The sequence below is a fragment of the Condylura cristata genome, unplaced genomic scaffold, assembly GCF_000260355.1.
Source record: "Condylura cristata isolate star-nosed mole 26May11 unplaced genomic scaffold, ConCri1.0 scaffold00005, whole genome shotgun sequence".
Lineage (NCBI taxonomy): Eukaryota > Metazoa > Chordata > Mammalia > Eulipotyphla > Talpidae > Condylura > Condylura cristata.
Window position 1 is genome coordinate 30,909,482 of NW_004567106.1, and position 20,114 is coordinate 30,929,595.

The 20,114-nt window shown below is 38.4% G+C and overlaps 1 protein-coding gene across 8 annotated transcripts in view; it reads right to left on the bottom strand.

The window, feature by feature from the left end:
• Window positions 1-20,114, bottom strand: part of PDE1C (phosphodiesterase 1C, calmodulin-dependent 70kDa) — a 465,170-nt gene that overhangs the window by 85,565 nt on the left and 359,491 nt on the right. For all 8 annotated transcript variants that reach the window (XM_012720871.1, XM_004676840.2, XM_012720876.1 and 5 more), the window contains 5 exons: window positions 13,779-13,892; window positions 11,854-12,036; window positions 10,521-10,587; window positions 5,326-5,442; window positions 3,348-3,488 (listed from right to left, as the gene is read on the bottom strand). In XM_012720871.1, the coding sequence (XP_012576325.1) occupies window positions 3,348-3,488; window positions 5,326-5,442; window positions 10,521-10,587; window positions 11,854-12,036; window positions 13,779-13,892 (622 nt within the window). The remainder of the gene's footprint in view (window positions 1-3,347; window positions 3,489-5,325; window positions 5,443-10,520; window positions 10,588-11,853; window positions 12,037-13,778; window positions 13,893-20,114) is intronic.

The window sequence follows — 20,114 nt, forward strand, 5'->3', positions numbered from 1 at the left end:
ATGAGCAATATAAACAGATTACAATGAGTAATACTGTTGATGTTGAAGGCAAGATATCACTTTATCAATGGATGTTTTGAATCCCTATGTATCTTACAGTTTATAACACTGAAATGATTTAAAGCATTTCCCCCTCTTGGTTTGTAATGAAAGGTTAGAGTAACAATATGTTCTCCATTCATCAGAATGCTCCCCACTGTTTCTGTAAGCTTGCAATGAAAGATGTTTGTTTTGAGCTGTATTTCCAAGAGAGAGTGGGCGGGAAATAGTTTCTAAATTTAAGAATTATTCTGATTATAGCCAGAGTTGATAATGAAAATTCAATGGCAAATGGCAAATGAGCTCATTTAAGAACAGTATGCAGTACATTATGATCATTGGCTGCTATGAGCTAACATTTATGTTAATGATAACCTACATTAGCATAAATGTTTGGGAGTTTTTCTTGAGAACTGAAGAAGCTATATGATTCACCTTATATCCCATGGTATACGGTACACAGCAGCTACTAACAAAACAAATGTTGAATAGTTGAGTTCAATGTACATTTTCACTTTCATTTTGATCTTTAACATAATATTTTAAAGTTTCACAGGAGGATAATAAGGGCTCCTTTCTTTTCTCCTTTTTTTCCTTTTCTTTGCCAAAAGCATTGCAAAACAAGTCTACTTATTCAAATGCTTGAAATGCCAAATCTGGTCTATTTTCTGCCTTCTCTGACCTCACTTGCATCACTAACTCCTTATTCCTGTTGCACCATGCTTGCTCCATGCTCCTTGACTTGTGCAGCGTTCTCATGAAGGTGAGCCAACCCTGTGCGACTGTGCTGGCACCCTCTTCTTCTTGGCATGTTTCAACCCTATAATCACAACCCCTCGAATGAAATGCTATCTCTGGAGTAAGGCCATTCCTGACTATCTAATATAGTCCCATTTTTCCCTAGGCAAGGAAAAAAATTCAGTTCTCTGCAGAACACCAGTGACATTCTCTTCTTTATGTTTTCATTGGTCTTCTACTGTACATGCTCCTCTAGAATGTAAGTCCCGTAAGACCACCATGTTGTAGAAAAGGACCCCCACACAATAAGTGCTCAATAAATATGCAAGTTTATGTTTTGAAGCTCTATTGAATTCCATTGCTATAAATGCCTATTTTTGTACAAATACATTTTTCCTTACTACAGATTCAGCAAATGCTTTTTATCTAATAGAGAAAGAGCTACCAGCAAATATATTATCTTTTTCAAAACTGTCTTTGATAAGGTTGCAAGATATCCATTTTACATAAATTTTAGATTCAAATAATCTTGTTTTGTGTTGAATCCTACTGAAATTTTTATTGATATTGACTTGAATTTAATGATTATTTTAAGGAAAACAAATATCTATATAATGAGGCTATGCATTAAAAACATGTGTATTGCTCCACTTATTGAAATATTATTTTTGTGTCTTTTGATTTTGTTTGTATGCCAGTTTTGAAGTCTTAATAATTTATCATTTTTTAAACTGTTGGGAATATGTTTTTTTTTCTATTGTACTTGTTAATACCTAATGAATAGGACAACTATTTTAATCTGAACTTATTAAGGATTTTTTACTTGCTTGACTCATTTGTAGTTGTTTTTGTGATTCTTTTCAAAATGATGAAATTACTACATGATGTAGATCTTCAGCTTTGGGGGAATAATATTGTCTAAGATCTCCAGAAAAAATGCTCAATAGCAATATTAGTGTGGGGATCATTTTTAATTTTTTTTTACATCATTCTTCATTTTGTGCTCCGAGTTTTTAATAGAAACATTTATTGTACTAGACAAATTACTTTGTTTTAGTGCTCCTATAATTAAAAAATGATTTTTAATAATATACTTTAAAAAATCAGCTTAATAATATAGAAGAACTAAAAATTCATGATATATTTTGGGAAAATCCTTCAGTTTTAGAGGCAATTCCCAATCACTGAGCTTCCTGTCTAAGACAGGGCACTTCAAAATTATGATGCTTTATCCCTAACCATCACAGAAGTTTTACAAGATAGAATGTTTTTCTCTATTTTAGAAATGAAGAAATTCTGACTCAGAGATTCAGCAATTTATCATAGGTCACAAAATCTAATAAGTAATTAAGCTAGGATTTATAGCCAACTATATGTAGCTGCAAAGCCCACAATCCTCCCACTGTATTCCATTTTTAATTCAGCAAGATATTAGACCAACTCCTTGAACATGCCCTAGCAAAAAAAAAAAAAAAAGATAACAAATGTGTACTGGGTTTATGGGCTAATTAAGAACCAAACCCAGAGAATGTCTATCTTGATGTCAATTATGAAGAAGATGTCAAAGTAAAGCCATAGAAACCTAATATAGAGACCAAGCTATTAGTCGCTAACACTTTGAATTTTAAAATCAATGTCTTAATTCAGCCACAGGGCAAAAGCACAGATGTCCAAGCTGAACAGATCAGTTAATACAATGGATTACAGAACAGAAACGTGAAGATGAAACAAAAAAATCTCATGTTGCTACTTCCTGGGTAGCAGTGGGTAGAAATTATGTTAAGTGAAATAAACCAGAAGGAGAAAGATCAGTTCTGAATGATACCACTCATGTGTGGAATATGAAGAAACAAAACTAAACTAAAACAAGCCCTAAAAATCTGACTGAGGAATGGAGGCTACCAGAGGGAGAGGGATAGTGGGGAAAGAAAGAGGGATGGTGAGGATTCTGGGGGCTCTGGTGGTAGATGCAGTGTGGTAACATGCACCTAAGAGGTGTGAGCGCATATTTCTAATCATATACAATGTTGTGAACCAACATTCCCTCAAGGAAAAAGAACACAAATAGAAATATGAAACATAAATTCACGTCCTTGGTTGAAAAAAAACCTAAAGGGCTGAAAGCAAGCAAGAAAAATTTCAAATGATTAGATGTAAAGTCTAATCCTTAGGTTCAAAAAATTCAAATATATGAAAACAACTTTAGTCGCTTTGAAAAAGACCTAGTAGTCTAAACCAGAAGTGAGCTCATGCCACATAGTGGCCATGTACACTCAATGTGATTTCACATGCATGTATGTCATTGCTGGTGACCACAGCCAGCGTTTATGGTACCTGCTAAATTCTAGAATATATATTTAACCTGATGATAACCTGGCAAGGATAGAGAAAATTCCAGAGGTAATAGAAGAACCCAAAACTATCTGTGATCAGTTAGACAATTCTTGAGGGGCAGGAACTCCACAAATGATGCACTTGTTATGAATTCAACCTCATCAGAATAGGGAGAGCTTCTAAGCTAAAAGTCATCACACCTTTCGTATAATCCGAGAACTCCTATCTGTACATACCGCCACTCCTGTTTTATAGAGAAGGTAATGAACAGTCTGTGTCACATCAGCAGCATGCATTAAATTGTGGTAAGGATTTTTATGTTTGCTGTATCCCACTTCCAAGGCTTCCACAAATGAGACAAGTGCAGAAATGGGGATCTGAAAGAGACCAGCAACATTAATTAATTAGTGATTTTATGACTATGAATAAAGACCTAAAAGTCTAAGTATGGTAGCCTCTTTCTGGGGGCATATGACATGAGAAAATGAGACGTTTTCTAACAACAAAATCACTGGAAAAATAATCAGATAAGCTAAAAATGTAGCAGGAGGTCTGGTTTAGGAACAATCTACATTACAAATTTTTCTTTGTTCCCTGGTTCAGTGGTCCAAGGAAATGACACAGGATCATTGCAAAGATAATTAGGTAAGAAGGGTACATGTGTTCATATATTTCTCAGGCAAAGTCTTTTATTTCTTGAGAAATACATGATCAGCTACTATGAAGCATAGCTCATTTATTTACGAGTAAACAAAAAAGTACACTAAGATCTTTAATTTATATAATGAGTGTAAAATAAACAAAGCTGATACCATTTAGAAGGAAAATGGTGTTACTAGACATACTAAAAAAGAAACAAAATGTGATCATCTATCACATGTGGGGACAAAAATTGGTATTAATATGTTCATTATTTATCAATTTATTATCAGAAGCTTATAATTTGGAATGATATTTCCAATAAGTTTAATCACTTTCTGTCTCAAATATGTAGAGTACACATACCTCCTTTTTCTATGTGGCAGACAGTAAAGGACATATCTATGAAAATTAAGGGGACTCTGAAATCATTCATTGTAGTTATTTTTTGGATCAACTCCTTTGTCTAAGATAAGTTATCACCCCCAGAGCTGGGGGGAAGGAGAGAATGTGTTCTAGAATAGCAATCACGTTAATAAGCGGAAAAAAGGAAAATGCTACCTCTATGCTTCCCTTGAGCACATTCTTCAATAGTGACTGTCTGTGGATTTCTTTTTAATTTAAATATTGCCTTTCAGATATCAGAGATGAAACCAATATCATTTTACAAAATGAATATGCAGCAAACCTGAGTTTTTTTTTAGCTGTTCTTGGTAGACTTATGAATTACCAAATGAGTGATAAAAGGGTATGTGTGTACACAGAAACCATGTTCTGGGCAAAGATATGCACCAGTCACATTTTCAAGGGAGTTTCTGATGCAAAAGGAATTAAGGACCACTCCATAAAGCATTTCTGGCATGTGTACCCAAATACACAATCCTTGGAAAAGTGGTAGAAAAATATGCTATTTATAGAGAAAAATACCCACATTTTCCAGAGCCTTCTCCATCTTAACAGAAGCCTAAGGACTGTGATGTTTTAGTTGTCAGCAAATGAATGCTGGCTCCTAGGAGAACCTCATTGCACCTCCAGATTTCATGCTATTATAAAGTTGGGGGAGTTGAGCAATTTGTGACCTTTACTTAAAGTTGAAGAATTAATCTGAAGCATGAATGACTAGGAAAATACCAATGATTTGTCACAAATGATAAGTGAGAGTGTCTGAATTTGAGCCAAGAGGTATGAAAAAAAGTTTGCAGAGAGAGAAGTGCACTCTGTCTCCATTACCATCTCCTTGCAGGCAGGCGTCGATGGTACATGAAATGAGGCTGAATTGAGATCTGTGGGCAGAGCCGCAGAAAGCCAGATTGGTTCTGCCAGTCCAGGCTTCAAGTTGTAAATCTAGGAAAACTGGGTTCTAAATGGGCAGCCCCAGCCACTCCCCAACAATGAGCCCTGCCAGGCAAGGGAGCAACAAAAATTTCTCACCATAGAGGCATCCAGGGCTAGCAAATGCCACCCACAGCAGTTTCAGTCTATATCAAAAGGATTCTCTTGGCATTGGCCCAAATTCATGCAAGGATGGACAAATATGTGCATTTTTAAAAAACATTTAAATATTTAGGCACTGACCTTGAAGCGGCTGATCAGATCATAGCGTGTGAGTAACTCATAGAAAATGAATTTCAATGCGTGATCCCCACTGGCTTCATTGAGGGAAAAGACATCAAAAGACCACTTGTCCACATCCTGTAGAAAGGTCAGGAGGAAGAATGCATCAGTCCACAGCCAATCACATGGCTACTGCTCCCCACCCGCTCTGGGATCAGCCTGCAGCCTTCACCTGGGATTTCATAGCCCAAGATCCAAAGCCTCTCTCATGCTCAGGCTTTCCCTCATCACAGATGTACAAAAATTTCCTATAAAATACTAAGTAGACTATTACTAGTAACAACTAAAATATGCTGAGTGCCTACTAATTGTTCAGCATTGTGATGGGACGATATGCAATTTATCTCCGAAAATAACTTGTAGGGATTAGGTATTAATATTACACATTAGCCATAAGAAGACAGAAAAGTTGCCCAATTTCCCTAAGGCCCATTGTGAGTCAGTGCTAGAAACATATATGGGACCAGAACAGATAATGCTTAACTGATGACTAAGTTCAGAATCTTTCCATCAAGCCATCCAACTACCATTGCTAAATGTCAAGTTCTTATTTACTCATCACTACCTAGCGTGCTTCCCTTCTTGAAATATCTCCACATCTAGAAAAAGGAACTCTCCTGCACTGCTGGTAGGAATGCAAATTAGTATAACCACTGTGAAAACTGTTTGGAGGTTTTTCAAACTGCTAAAAATGGAGCTTCCACATGACCCAGCAATCCCACTCCTAGGTATCAACACAAAAGACACAAAAAAACAGATTCAAAAAGACACCTGCACCCCCATGTTTATTGCTGCCTTATTTACAATAGGAAAGACCCAAATGTCCAAAAGTAGATGTCTGGATTAAAAAGATGTGATACATATACACAATTGAATATTACTCAGCAATCAAAAAAGATAAATTCATGCCTTTTGCAGCAACATGGATGGAACTGGAAGGGATCATGCTTAATGAAATAAGCCAGGAAGAAAAAGAAAAATACCGGATGGTTTCACTCATAGCAGGAACATAAAGAACCAGATGGAGGGAAAACAAAATGAGCAACTATTTACCAGAGACATTTCATGGGGGCAGAGTAGGAAATGGGATCAAAAATGGGGCTGGGAGAGCATGGGACTATGGTGATGGCACACTGGTGAACTGGTGATAGGAAGTCCACTCCACAGGGATTACAACTGAGATAGAAAAAGGCACAAAAGGATGTAAAAATAAACTATTATACTAATAAAAAATTTTTAAAAATCTCCACATCTGCATGATACTATATACTAACTTGTTTTTCCATACTAAGTGTCAACCCACTTAAAAATGTACGCAAGAAACACACATGGTGTACAACATAATAAGCCACTTCAGTCCAAATTTCTGAGCTGAAAGCAAGGAGATAGCTTTCATGTCACAGGACAGAACAACACTGCCATTTCTGGAATCACCGATTCGGGGACCTAGTCCTCAAATCTATCAAGTTTCTTTGTTGAAAAGAGTAAAACAAAGAGCTAAGTTAAACACACTCCTCAGACACTGTTCTTGACATTCAAAATCTGTCTATAAATAGCCACTACAAAATATTTGTGAACACTGTCTGCTGAGACTTTGGCTTAAGAGCAAAGTAATGAACAAAGGTGTGTTTAAGCAATAGTAAAAGCAACAGTTCTTTGATTTCTCATTACACCCAGAGTCTCCCTTTCAGCTGTTAAAGAAAGTGCACTGCCTTGAGGTGACAATAAGGACATATGTGAGACGACATTAAGCTGGTTCCCAAGAGCTGACTTTGGCTTCCAGGAACTGCTGGGCTGGGAGTCCTCACCTATGACCTCCCATGCACACACCTCAGCCCCTCTCTCTCCCACCATCCCAATGGTTAGGATCATGCCAAGACCACCCAGGGCCTCTCTGATTGATGCCAGGGCTGATGAGCTAATTTAAACACTCACAAGGAAACTAAAATGCAGATAGGGAAAGCCAGACCTTTCCAAAAAGGTTTCAACTGAATCATTTCAATTCATACTTGTTGGTACTTCACCTCAACCTTCAGTAAATTTTATTATAATAACTAAAAGTATTGAGCACATTTTCTGTGTCAGGCACAATACAAAGTTATTTGATATGTATTTGCAAATCCTCACAACTTTAGAAACAGGTGTTACTTCCTGTTGGTTTCAAGATGCCAAGTATCTAATGTCACTGGGCAGCAGAACCCCACTGACAGCCCTGGTGACATCACGTCAGCAGGTGGCATTTTTAACTCAATGAATACATGCTTCTGTGGCCCAATAGGGCCAGACCACAGGTAGTGAGGTCATCAAGATGAACTCTGAAGCATCACCTTTGTTGCCTACTATAATTGGCATCATCACAATGTCTCTTGTCCAACCACTGGTCCTAAAGAAAAGTTCACTGAAAACTTAGTAGGTGGAAAAACGTTTTGTCACATCTGATGACTTTTAACCTTATTCTCCAGATTACGGGGAGGTGGGGTTCTATATCACTGGAAAGAAACAGATTATCAGCAAAAAGTTAATTTGAATATTAGGACTTAGAGAAACAGGAGGATGAGTAAAAAGAGACATTGAGACAGCTGTCCTTTCCAGGCCCTCCTGTTTGAGAGGTGTTCACTGTAGTTCTCAAATTTTAATGCTCTTCAGAACCACCTAGAATATTCAGAAAAAAATGGCAATTCTTGGGTGGGAGATTGCAACGTCCCAGGTGGGTCTAGAATCTGCTTTTTTTATATATATAACAGTTTATTTTTACATCATTTTGTACATTTTTTTTTCCATCTCAATTGTAATCCCCGCGGGTTTAGAATCTGCTTTGTAATAGTGTAACTGCCTTACACTACTCTTTTTACCAAAGCTGGCCTCAGGGGCCATCGCCATGGAGAAAATGCAGGAACTCCCTAGCAGTCTACTGCAGCGGAAGTCTGGCCCTCCCCACTTCCTCCCTTTTTAAACGAGGAATCTATCCAGGGTGTTTCTTCCTGTGTCACACAAGACAGCCCATGTTTACATGATTTACCAGTCCAGCCCAAAAACCAGAGTTCAGACACACTATATTAGAAGTTAATATAAATTGAGTGCAAAGAAAATAAAAAGGAGAAAATATTCTCATATTCCAAATCTGGAGGTTGGTGGTACTCAATTATTCTCCTACTTAAATATTATTTTAGGCCATGTCCTTAGAATAATCACAAAGTAGCAGGGTGACATTAGCAGAGTGGGTATTTTATTGAATTGCATTCTCTCAACCTTTGGGGAAATTTTCTCTAATAGAAGAAAACAATAGTGATTCCTCATAAAGTGCCGATGGCAAAGTGGAAATAACCTTTTTCTAACAGGCACTACAGAAAAAAAAGAATCTATCCGTGTGATTTCTCCTACTTACCTCCAATCCACTGCAAATAAAACCAGTCTTAGGAGGCAGAAAAATATTACATTGTAAAAAGGTCTTGAACTTCCCCAGAAAACAGGAGAACAAGAGAAATAGCAGCTTTAGCCTTATGCACATACAAGCAATACATGTGGAGAAAGGCAGCAGTTTCGAGTTAGTGCTCATTCTTTGAAACATCCAAGCATCGTTCACTCAGAAAGACAACTTGTGTGCATCTGACAATTACCTTTCCCCAAGAGTACAATAACAGTTCATGAGCTTTACAGATCGTGCACCTTTTCCTCAGTCTGTACACAAAAGCTGCTTCAATTAGGAAGAAATATTTTCATAACTTTCTTAGTATTGATATAACCACCTGTATTTATGTTCACAATAAAGGAAGAAATTAAAGATAAAAGAGCTCTTAAGACTTTCACTGACTGTTTCAGGTTCAATTATGAAAATCAATGCACCTTCACAGTGAGTGTTATGAAACATTGTTCTTCTGAAGTGATTTTGCTGATTAAAGGGAAAATGAGCTGTAAATCACAATGAGCTATTTGGGCATAAGTGTGGGGTTAAAGAGGAATTAGAGAAAACATTTATCTTTCTCTTTTTATCTTTCTGCATATCTGTTTTTATATGGGCTAAAAAGACAGAGGAAAAGGAAGCCTGAAAAAATATGCCTGTATATATAAGTCTCACAAAATCAGCCCTTGAGTGTTTCTGAGATGAATGAGGACTATGAATACATAATCAAAGTGACCCTACAGTGCTCTTTCCTGACATAAAATTAATTAAGAAGCACTCCTATCCCTGCTTTCACGGTGTGGCAATTTATCTCCTGAAAAGATTATCAGGTAAATACCCTTTGCAGGTCTGAGAGCAAAGTAACTAAATGGCTTAACAATAGAAGGTGGGACATTCCTAGTGAGTGGGCCAACTTCTCATGTAGGCACCAGGCAACATCAACCAGTCCAATGATCTCAGGCTTGAGCACAGCCCTGTGCTCCATCCGAAGCCAGAACAGCTTCAAACCAGCTGGGATGCCCCACCCCAGGGGATCTGCAGCAACACGCTCACAGGTGTGTAGAGACAGTCTACAATACAGATAGCAGCTATAGTCCACAATGCAGAAACTTGCCTGGTTGGGGTAATTCTGCAACATTCAGCTCACTTCAGCTCAACATTTGCCTGTCTTCCCATGGAGCCTTGGGACCCAGTGAGAGTCTTAGGAGAATGATATGTGGAAAGGACAGGCCTCAGGAGGCATCCATTCATGCAGCAAGATGTTAATGAGTGAAGGCTGTAACAAGACTTAGATCTGTCCCAAATGGCATGTAACCTTCTAAAAACTTTCTCTGAGTCTTAGTTTTTTTCATTGATAATGAACTTAAGAGTAAGAAATCAGATAATGGTAAAATTATGATCACCAAAGCTCTTCTAATGTTGAGAACCTATAATGGAACAAATCTGATCTCTATGGCCAAAATCAGCTTGAGTACTACAATGTACAGATCACTAAACTATTCCTGAGGAGTAGAAAGAATTAAAAATCCATCCAGCGTTTGATTTTATTTTTTAAATTAGCAAGACCAAGGCTCAAAGATAGCATAAAAGATAGTGATACTTTTGGAGCAGATTAGTAAAAGTTAATAAAAGAACAAAAATCAAAAATGACTGGGAAAACTGTAAATGAACTTGTATGAAAACTTATTTTCTGACAAGTTTAACTGTATTTTTATGAGGTACCATGTACATAGTCAAACCTTTTCATTGGTGTTACCTTTAAAGCTTCAATAACTGCTGGTGGGTAGCTCAGTCCAACCATGTTCGATGTTCGTCTATACATCCTGGCAAAATTAGAGAAGGAAAATACAATATTCTATCTTACAAAGAAGGATTAGCAGGTCATAGATTGGTACGAAATATAAACAGATAATGAGAAGGGGCATTACCTGGTTACCAAAGGAACCTAAATGTTCATTTATAATCCATTTAATAGTCATTCAAGTGACTTAAATGATAAATTCAAAAGAAATTAAAGCAATTGCAAGCACATGAACCTCTGGGGACAAAAACTATGTCTGAATGACCCAAATTGGAAATTAAGTATTAAAAATGGGTCACCTCTTCTGCCAGAAGTGGCATGGAAAATATGCATTGTAGTCCTCTCTGAAAGGAGAACCCCTAGAGGTAACTGATTCAGAAGAGCTTGCTCTTTAGAACTGTCAAAAATTGGAAAGAAAAATATCTCAGTTGAACTTTGAACTGACCATGGTATTTCTAAAACATAATTGTGCAAAAATGATTATAGGAGAGTAAATCTTTTTCTGGACTCACTCAATTTTTAAGGAGTGGGGCAACTCCATTTTAAAGAGTAAAATGGTTAATAAAATTGGGGCCTGCCTGGTGGCGACGGGGTTAAGATTCAGTACTATGAAGCAATGGGCAACCACTGCATCATGAGTCGGATCCCCAGCCAGGGAGCTGGCCCACATAGCACAGCAGACCTCTCGTCTCACTGGCTGCACCTCTCAGCAGTGTACTTCAGTAGATCTGCCTGTTCTGCTCCCCACTCTGCCTCTGTTGAATCCTCTCACCCTCCAGCAATTCTGGCCTGGACTCCAGCTCTTATATGCATAAATAAATAAAATATTCTTTTAAAAAATGGTTAAAAAAATTGGAAAGTGTCACTGGGAACTCAATTCCTTGAAACGACTCTCCCCTTTGGGTCAACAGCCCCAATGCACTCCGATTTGTTCTAAATGCAGACACCATCCACATAGGCTAAGGAATGATGGATTAAATGATATTCTTCTTAAGAATCTAGAGTTTGAACTCAAACTACACCCTTTCAGGTTAACAAAAAGACATTTAACAAAGTTTGTCTTAAAGATGCTACAGAAATTAAAAATACATAATTTTCAGTCATTTCCCATTCCCAGCCAGATAGTGATATTTATAATATTTATATTTATAAAGGTACCAAATATTTAAAACACATTCAAAAGAAAAGTACTTATAAGGATACCAAAACTACACTGAAGCAAAGCTTCCAGTTATAAAAACACTTGTTGCTTTTGCTGCTTTGGTTCCTGAACGACATCTGCATTTACCTCTCCACAAAGATCCCAGCCTGTACCGCATGGACGATGCTCTTGAATCGGGGTTTCTCTTCACTTCTTCTGAGCATCATCCCCATCTGTCGGGTGAAGGTGGAGGCCAGCCAGTCTCGAACCTCAGAAGGCACCGCATCTGACTGGATGTCACTGAGCTCATCCTCTGTATCCAGGAGTCGCCTGCGTGCAAGAAACACAGTGAAGGCATAGAGATGAAGTCTGAACTGAGAACCTTCTGTTCAAAACATTTCTTTCTTTCTCTAGCCTCCCTGAACACAGAGGTGCAAAGAAACCAATTTAAATTAGCCACCTAAGAAATACAGCACCTTTACAGTAAGCTTGTGAAAGCCATCTCTTTCAGAATGATCTTTCCCATCATTTAAGGTTCATGATGGTTTTCTGTCCTCAAGACTAGGCAAAGAATCCAAGGAGTCAGAGAAAATGAAATACACTCTATCTCAACCTCCTGGAGCTCAGTCCCATCACACTTGGGAATACCCACTATCTTTATCCCTAGGTTTGTCTAAATTGAGTGGCATCAACTTTCCACTTAAAAATGCATTCACAAGAAAGCTTATTTCATAGATGGGTTATATGGTATTATAGTATATGTCCATTTTAAAAAATGGACATTTGTTGATTTTCTTATAGATGACAATATTATACTTCAAAGTTGTTAAGAGACTAGATCTTGTTTCCACTACAAAAATGAAATGGTAATTATATGATAAGCTATGGTAGAGGTGTTGGCTGACACTATGATGGTGAGCATATTGCAATATCTCTGTATATATAAATATATCAAGTCAACATACTGTTACACCTTAAATTTACACAATGTTATATGTCAGTTATATCCCCCAAAATGTAGACTGTCAAAAAAGAAAAATACTTTGCAAAGTATTACACAAATCACTCAACAGTTCTCTGAAGCAATAAACCTAAATGATGTCAACTGATATTCTCTCTACTTTGATAGGTCATACAGAAAGCTAATGTCTAAACTTGAATGAAATTTCCAAAGCAAGGCAATTATTCGAGACAATAATTTCAAAATTTCTCATTGGTTAGATCACCAAAAAGGAACACAGTGTATAGTAAAGCTTAAAATTGTTATTTATACTTACATTAAGCACTATCAAAAAATAAGCAGTACAAGTGTCAATGAGGGTATTTTTTTCATTTACATATATTAATTGGGAAAAAGGGGTAAATGTAGCAATTAGAAAAAGTTATGATATCAAATATCCTTAAATTGGAAGCCAAACACATAGCCCTTAGAAATTGGAAAACTTTTCACATTAGGAATTGCCATAAGAAAAGTAAAAAATCACGAAGTAGAAAAAAAAAAGGCCTTTCTTATTTACCATTTTGCCAACCTTTCCTCCAAAAAAAAAAAAAGTGACTTGTTACTTTCAAATACATTCAGTAACTGGAACTTCATGAATAATTTTGCACAAGTCAAATGGAAAGACTCTGCTAAGAAATCATTAACATACATAAGGCCAAAGTGGGGACACTGGGTGCTGAAGAGAACAGATGCTTCTCTCTCCCTTCCAAAGTCTCTGCTATGAACACTGTGAATGGATGATATGCCTTAAAGCATGGACATCATTTTAGAAACAGACTAACACTATGCAATAATTACCATGGAAATCTGAGTTTGACAAAAATATTTTTAGAAACTCCCTTTTCCCCTTTTATATAAATTATCTCACTCCATTGCCATAATGGCTGGGAGGTCAGTTCCATTTCATAGATGAAAAGGTGCAAAGGATGTGTGATACATCTAAATCTACCCCGTTCTTAGTGGCACTTAAAGTTCCAAGCCCAGTCATTTGAATGCCACCCCATCTTTGCCAAGGGGAATACCTTTAGAAAAGCCACAGTCACTGCATTAACCTCTGTCATGTTTAGCTCACCTGGTTTCATCGATGTACACAGATTCAAGCACTGTAGCTGCATATTCCAGATTCTTCTTAAGATCTACCACTGAGGCCTCCCCTCTTTCTAATTGTTTGACCAAAGATCGTAACCTAAGGGGATAAAAGAATATGATTCAGTTAGAACAGAGGAAACAAGGAATGATCTTACAATTAAAGTCATACATTTTATATTAAGCAAATGCTTTTATTTATTCCAATATATGTGACAGGAAAACACAAGGCTAATGATGGAGCTGACCAGAATTTCTCAAAAGAGCAAGTCAGAAAATAAGTACAAATTTTTTTGCCATTGTACAACAATACCAGAATTGTAGTTTCCACCCCTCACCATACAATGACCCTTTTTACTCAATTTATCTTTCTAAAACCTCCTAAATTATCAATTATTTTCTTTTCAATTTTATTGTTTTTAATTTGATATAGTAAAGTATGACCAGCTGTACCACCACCAAACACCATTAGAGATTCTGCTTAGCAGTGGCCACAGAGAACAACTATCCCCGGACCCAGAAGTATTCCAAGACAGACAGGATATTTAAACCACCGAAACAATCATAGAGGATTACATAAAGAATACATGAAAGGGGCCTTCCCTGGTGGCACAGCGGGTTAAAGCACAACACTAAGAAGTGAAAGCTGCTTCAGCATAAGTTCGATCCCTGCCCCAGAGGTGACCCACATGGTGCGGAGGCCTCTCCTGACCCTGCTCCCCTCAGCAGTGTACTTCATCAGTTGGACTGTTCTGTTCCCCACTCTGTCTCTGGTGAATCCTCTCACTGCCCCTGCACCTCTGGCCTGTACCCCAGTTCTATATGCATAAATAAATAATTCTTTTTTATATAATAGTTTATTTTTGCATCATTTTTACATTTTATCTCAATTGTAATGCCCGTGTGTTTCCCATCCCCAAGTCACCCATGTGTCATCATAATAGTCCAGTGTACTTCCCCTCACCAGTTTTGATCCCATTCCCCAAATAAATAAATCTTTTTAAAAAATACATGAAAGAGTTCTTCTATAACAGGAAAATACTCTATTTTTTAAAAAATAAGAGTGTGCAATAAACCAAGGCACTAATGATAAGAACTTGCCCACTGCTACTTCAGTTGCACACTGTATAATACAGCTTGTCTTTTATTTATATGAATATTATTTGCACAGACAAGAACTCAGTATAGATGAGAGTTGATGCCAAAAGATGGGAAAACTTTAAATGCCACTGAGATTTGGAGTTTGGAAAAACTCTCCAGACTGTTTGACAGTCAGCAAAGTCAAGAGCAGAAACTGAGGACAATCTTAGTTTTTTTTTTTTTTAAAGATTTATTTATTTATTCATACAGAACTGGGGTACAGGCCAGAGGCTCAGGGACGGTGAGAGGCTTCACCAGAGACAGAGTGGGGAGCAGAACAGGCAGATTGACGAAGTACACTGCTGAGGGGAGCAGCGGGCGGGTCAGGAGAGGTCTGGCTCGCCATGTGGTCTCCTCCGGGGCAGGCGGCAGGCGGGAATCGAACTCATGCGGAAGTGGCTTCAGATTCTCAGTGCTGTGCTTTAACCCGCTGCGCCACCAGGGAGGGCCCAATCTTAGTTTTAAATCCCACTTCACAGCAGAGTCGCTAAGCACTATCAGGCATATTTACCAGTACCAGGTAAATCAGTTATTTACCTTCTCTGAGTGCCAGTTACAAAATGGAAATCCAGCCAAACTTCCTAACTTGACCTAAAGATGGAATCAAGTTGAATGAAAATAGTCACGTGACCCATCATTACTTTTTTCTAGCTTTATTGAGATATAACTGACAAGAATGAGTAAAAGCTCTCAAAGGACCTTTAAGAATGGGCTATGGGTACTTATACAAGAGAAAGTCCCAGGAATTTCAATGATGTGAAATACAGAGAATATTAGATGAAAGGCAGTTGCTACTTGACTTGTGAATCTTCAACATGCAAATCCCATTGTGTAATAATTACATACACATACATATGCTAAGTGGTTGCCAAAATAGTGAACTCACCCACCATATCACATAATCACAGATTTCTGTATATATAGTAAAATCCACATTTAAGATGCTCACAACTTTCAGCTATACAACATAGTATTATAATTACCACCCTGTGTCGTAGAGCCCCAGAACTTACTTAAATCTTAACTGGAAGTCTGTATTCTTAAACGGCACCTCCCTATTTCCCACTTAACTTTTAAGGCAACTGTTACCAATGTGGTCATTGTTGCTTTGTTATTCCGTGGCCTTGACCACCATCAGTAACCAAATGAGAAACATCCTAGCAGGATACTTCATATCACGTCTCCATTTCCCAAAGTTGTTACAACTTCCTGACTTCAAAATATGCTCAGACTTGCTTCCATAAAAGAGAATAGTTCTACTTCTTGGCTAGATGTGAACTACTCTTCTCCAGTTCTACACAAAAATGATCAATTAAGAACGAGTAAAAACTCTCAAAGGACGTTAAGAATGGGCAAGTGGGTACTTATGCAAGAGAAAGTCCCAGGAATTTCAGTGATGTGAAATACAGAGAATATTAGATGAAAGGCAGTTGCTACTTGACTTGTGAATCTTCAACATGCAAAAGGATGCTAGGCAGAGGAAAACAGCAGAGGTTTTGGCAGGTTTTGGGGTGCAGGTCAGCCTAGAGCCTCCATCAGCAGCACTAGAAAGTGTCCTGGTCTGGAGGCAGCATGAGCCAGGGAGCTGACACGAAGCACTTCCCCACCACACACAGTGGATAGTCAGCCTGCCAGAGAATGGGGAAGCCGTGGCAGCAGGTGCTGAGCACACTCCCAAATAAGGAATGGAAGCTCTTCAGCAAAATGAGTCCTGGCTAAGGTTGCCTCCGATTTTGACACTCACCTCCAGGGCCCAATTACCTCCTTGGGGTTTCGGAATCTCAACTGGCAAAATAAAAGGAGGGTAAATATAAACTTAAAAATAGTCTTTCGGGGCCCTCCCTGGTGGCACAGCAGGTAAAAGCACAGCACTAAGAAGTTAAAGCCACTTCAGAATGAGTTCGATCCCTGCCCTGGAGGTGACCCACATGGCGCGGCAGACCTCTCCTGACCCTCCCGTTGCTTCCCTCAGCAGTGTACTGCAACAGTCTGCCTGTTCTGCTCCCCATTCTGTCTCTGGTGAGTCCTCTCACTATCCCTGCACCTCTGGCCTGTACCCCAGTTCTGTATGCATAAATAAATAAACATTTTAATAATAAAAAAATAGTCTCTCTTCTAGGTTGGGGTGTGGGGGGTGCACTGGACTATGGTGATGGCAGAGGAGTGATCTGGTGATAGGGAGCCCACAGGGATTACAACTGAGGTGGAAAAAGGACAAAATGATGTAAAAATAAACTATTACGTTAAAAAAATAGTCTCTCTTCATTTGAAGCTTAAAGATTGTTTCAGGAATTGACAAGAATATCTAATAGACCCTATCTTGATATTCAAAACCTAAATGGAAAAAACAGAACAGAAAAAAATGATGAGGAAAAATAGAAGACTAAGAGAAGTAAGAAACACATGATCCTATGTGCGTATAACAGAGCTTCCACAGGACATCAACAGAAGCAGCATTAATCCACTCAATGTTCCTAGATGAAGAAGATCCTGCACAAACAAATGAAAAGAACTAAATTGAACCCGGGGGGGGGGGGCGCGGGAGGAGGGGAATGTAAGACAAGGTCCAATATATGCGGTTACAGTTTTTTACTTCAAAGAATAAAGAACTTGAAAATGTTTGAAAGGATATATTTATATCTATAAAACTTGAAAATTTAAGCTGGTCACAGACTTGTATCATACCAAATAGCTATCTAACAATACCAGATTTTGAGGCTAAGATGGCATAATTTAAGCTAGCAATCCTTCTATCTATACTTAGAAGAACTTCCATGGGTATGTGAAGTCAACAAATACATACAGAGGGTAGAGCATGGAAAAGTTCAAAATTTCATAATTAATATGCTTTCCCAGAAAATGGAAATAAAAAACTTTAAGATATGTATATTCTAGGACATGGTTTTTCATGCCAGGGAAGCGGGCCAGGGGGATTTGTGAGTCCCCAATTTTCACCACTGCTCACTAATGAGTCTGAAAAATAGAAAAGTTTCCTAAAATGTTTGGGAATAAATAGGAACCTGCTCTAGTTTTTTACCAGAGTACAATTTTCTCCTAGATCTCAAAATCATATTAAGAAGAGTTCTCTACAAAAAAAACCCCAAAGTACTTAGTGCATACATACACACACACACACATAGGCACTGCGAGTTTATGCAACTATCAACAGGGTCGTTTACAATGAGACTTACTTTACTATCATATCAAATTGTTAGTGCCCATATTTTAAAGTATTTTTGTTACACTTGGAGAAGACTAAGGCAGGGAGGCTCGATGCCTTTCCTAATAAAGTCTGTAGGTGAATTCGCTTTACCTAAAAGGTAAAGGTTCCCAAAAGAGGTGCCATGGTAAGTTGTAGTCTGTATAACTACCTTTTCAATACCACCTGAAAAGAGCTGGGGTCCAAGGAAGGAGGAAAGGCCTGGAGGGAGGCTAAAGAGAGGGAGAGGGGAAAGAAATGTGCAATATTGACACTAAAGTTGCTCTTCGGAGTGGATGTTCATAGTTTCCAGCACTCCATCTATTTCTGTCACTGGGGCTGCCAGATAATAGTTTCAGTATGGAAGCACAACACCATTTTAGGAATAGCTTACGCTTTCAAGTTTTGGCAAGATGTCTTTCAGTTAAGAAAGCGTATAATTACATTGTAGATGAGCCACTGCATCTTTACATGAGTTTTTTTATTTCTCAAGGAAAAAAAAAAGCCCTTTTGCTTTCTATATGTTTCCTTGCTCCAAGCCTACGAGGTATCACTCCAGTAGTGTGAGTAGTCTGTGCTCTCAGGTCCAGAGACACCCTGGATGCCCAGTTTCCCTTAGACCCATCATGGGGATACATGAAAGTGTTGGAAGAGAAGAACTAAGTAAGGAAAGGACTGAACACTGTATTTTGGAATTCAAGACGACATTAGAGTAGAAGAGGAACAATCTTACCCCCTTCCCCCAAAGGTAACTTTTAGGCCCAATGGAGCTGACTTTATTTATTTATTTATTTATTTTTGAAGATTTATTTATTTGTTCATACAGAACTGGGGTACAGATCAGAGGCTCAGGGGTGGCGAGAGGCTTCACCAGAGACAGAGTGGGGAGCAGAACAGGCAGATCGATGAAGTACACTGCTGAGGGGAGTAGGTGGTCAGGAGAGGTCTGCCAGGGTCAGGAGAGGTCTGCCAGGCCATGTGGATCTCCTCCGGGGCAGGCGGGGATCGAACTCATGCGGAAGTGGCTTTAGCTTCTTAGTGCTGTGCTTTAACCCACTGCGCCTCCAGGGAGGGCCGGAGCTGACTTTATTAAGAAGCATCTAACTGAATCAACTTCATAACTGAGAAAACCACCTTACCATGGACTAGGCACAATGCTTTGACAGCAAATACACTCACTCACCATTAGACACCATTAGAAAGAAATAGTCAGAAAAACTTAAGCAACAATAACTAGATAAAAACTACAATCCTCTCCCCTGTCTTATGTCTGTCCGGTCTACCCAGTGTGCTTCCCTCTAAGCACGAATAGTCTCTAACATGTTACCCTAAAGTGTCAGCACAGCCGACGACTACTCTTTCCTTTAGTTTCATTTGAAAGAATCTGAAAGGCCCTTTAAAGCTCTCCGCACATACATCCCAATGAATCACGAATCCTAAAAATTCATTTGAATAATAAAAAAAACCCTTCATTTTAGTTTACCCTATTCGTGTATTTGTAAGGCAAAGATGACTCTGTGTACTTTTCACAAGCCTGCTTTCTCACTGTCACCTAAATGCCACAAGAAACAACTTCTTCAAACAAGATGCTCAAAGTGACTTTCAGGTTTAAGTTTTAATGCCATTCAAGGATGTCACCCAAGCATTTCTCTGGTGATGTGTTTGTTTCTATAATTAAGCTGGGTTCACTTGAAACACTCATTCAACATTTACTGTGTACTCTCTCTATTGTAGGCTCTGTGGTAGGTTTCCACAATGTGGAAAGTACAGGAAAGGTAAACAGCTCATCAGTATAGCACAGAACTCGTGTGGCAGAAGAGTAACAGGGCATAGAGACAACCTAAAGAGGAATCTCCACATAAGCCTTTCCTAGGTGAGGTGACATCACAGCTGTCTTGAAATCACTCAGGCATCATCCAGAGCAGCAAGATGGCGTGGAGAAAAAGTGGACTCTGGAGAGGTGGGTGGTGATTTTGAGGCCTG